The sequence below is a fragment of the Passer montanus genome, unplaced genomic scaffold (genome assembly GCF_014805655.1).
Source record: "Passer montanus isolate IOZ18808 unplaced genomic scaffold, ASM1480565v1 scaffold525, whole genome shotgun sequence".
In the NCBI taxonomy this organism is placed as follows: Eukaryota; Metazoa; Chordata; class Aves; order Passeriformes; family Passeridae; genus Passer; species Passer montanus.
This window is the reverse complement of record NW_024370208.1, coordinates 1-845: the sequence shown is the minus strand read 5'-3', so window position 1 is coordinate 845 and position 845 is coordinate 1. Positions and strand designations below refer to the sequence as shown.

General features: G+C 63.3%; 1 protein-coding gene across 1 annotated transcript in view; it reads left to right on the top strand.

Moving 5' to 3' along the window:
• Positions 1-666, top strand: part of NEURL4 (neuralized E3 ubiquitin protein ligase 4) — a gene marked incomplete at its 3' end in the record, with an annotated part of 18635 nt that extends 17969 nt beyond the window's left edge. Inside the window, exons 17-18 of the mRNA XM_039724254.1 lie at positions 260-439; positions 598-666. Coding sequence (XP_039580188.1) covers positions 260-439; positions 598-666 — 249 coding nt within the window. The remainder of the gene's footprint in view (positions 1-259; positions 440-597) is intronic.
• Positions 667-845: the final 179 nt, after the last annotated feature.

Sequence of the window (845 nt, the reverse complement as noted above, 5' to 3'; positions counted from 1 at the left end):
TCACCCAAACCCCCCAAATTTCACCCAGACCCCCCAAATTTACCCAAATTTCCCTCCCCAGGTGCGAGACCTGCCCGGCCCCTCCCTGGAGCTGCTCCCCGCCGGGACCTGAGACCCCAAAACCCCCCAAAAACTGACCCAAAACCTCCAAAAAACTGACCCAAAACCCCACCAAACCCCCTCAAATCCCTTCAAATCCCCCCCAAACCCCCCAAATGTCACTCTGACCCCCCAAATTTACCCAAATTTCCCTCCCCAGGTGCGAGACCTGCCCGGCCCCTCCCTGGAGCTGCTCCCCGCCGGGACGGTTTTGGGGCTCCTGGTGGACGGGGGGGGGCGGCTGCACCTCTTCATCAACGGCCGCGACCAGGGCGCCGTGGCCGGGGGGGTGCCCAGCCCCTGCTACGTGCTGCTGGACCTCTACGGGCAGTGCCAGCAGGTGAGGGGCACCCCGGGAACCGGGCACCCCAAAAACCCCAAAAACCCCGAAAATCAGCGACCCGGAGAACCCCGATATCCAAAAACCCCAAAAATCGGGGGAAAAAAGACGTGGACGGGGGGGGGCGGCTGCACCTCTTCATCAACGGCCGCGACCAGGGCGCCGTGGCCGGGGGGGTGCCCAGCCCCTGCCACGTGCTGCTGGACCTCTACGGGCAGTGCCAGCAGGTGAGGGGCACCCCGGGAACCGGGCACCCCAAAAACCCCAAAAACCCCGAAAATCGGCGACCCAGAGAACCCCGATATCCAAAAACCCCAAAAATTGGGGAAAAAGACCTAAAAATCCAGGGATTGACCCCCCAGGCACACCAGGGCAGAGCTGGTGGAGCTCTACGGGCAGTGCCAGC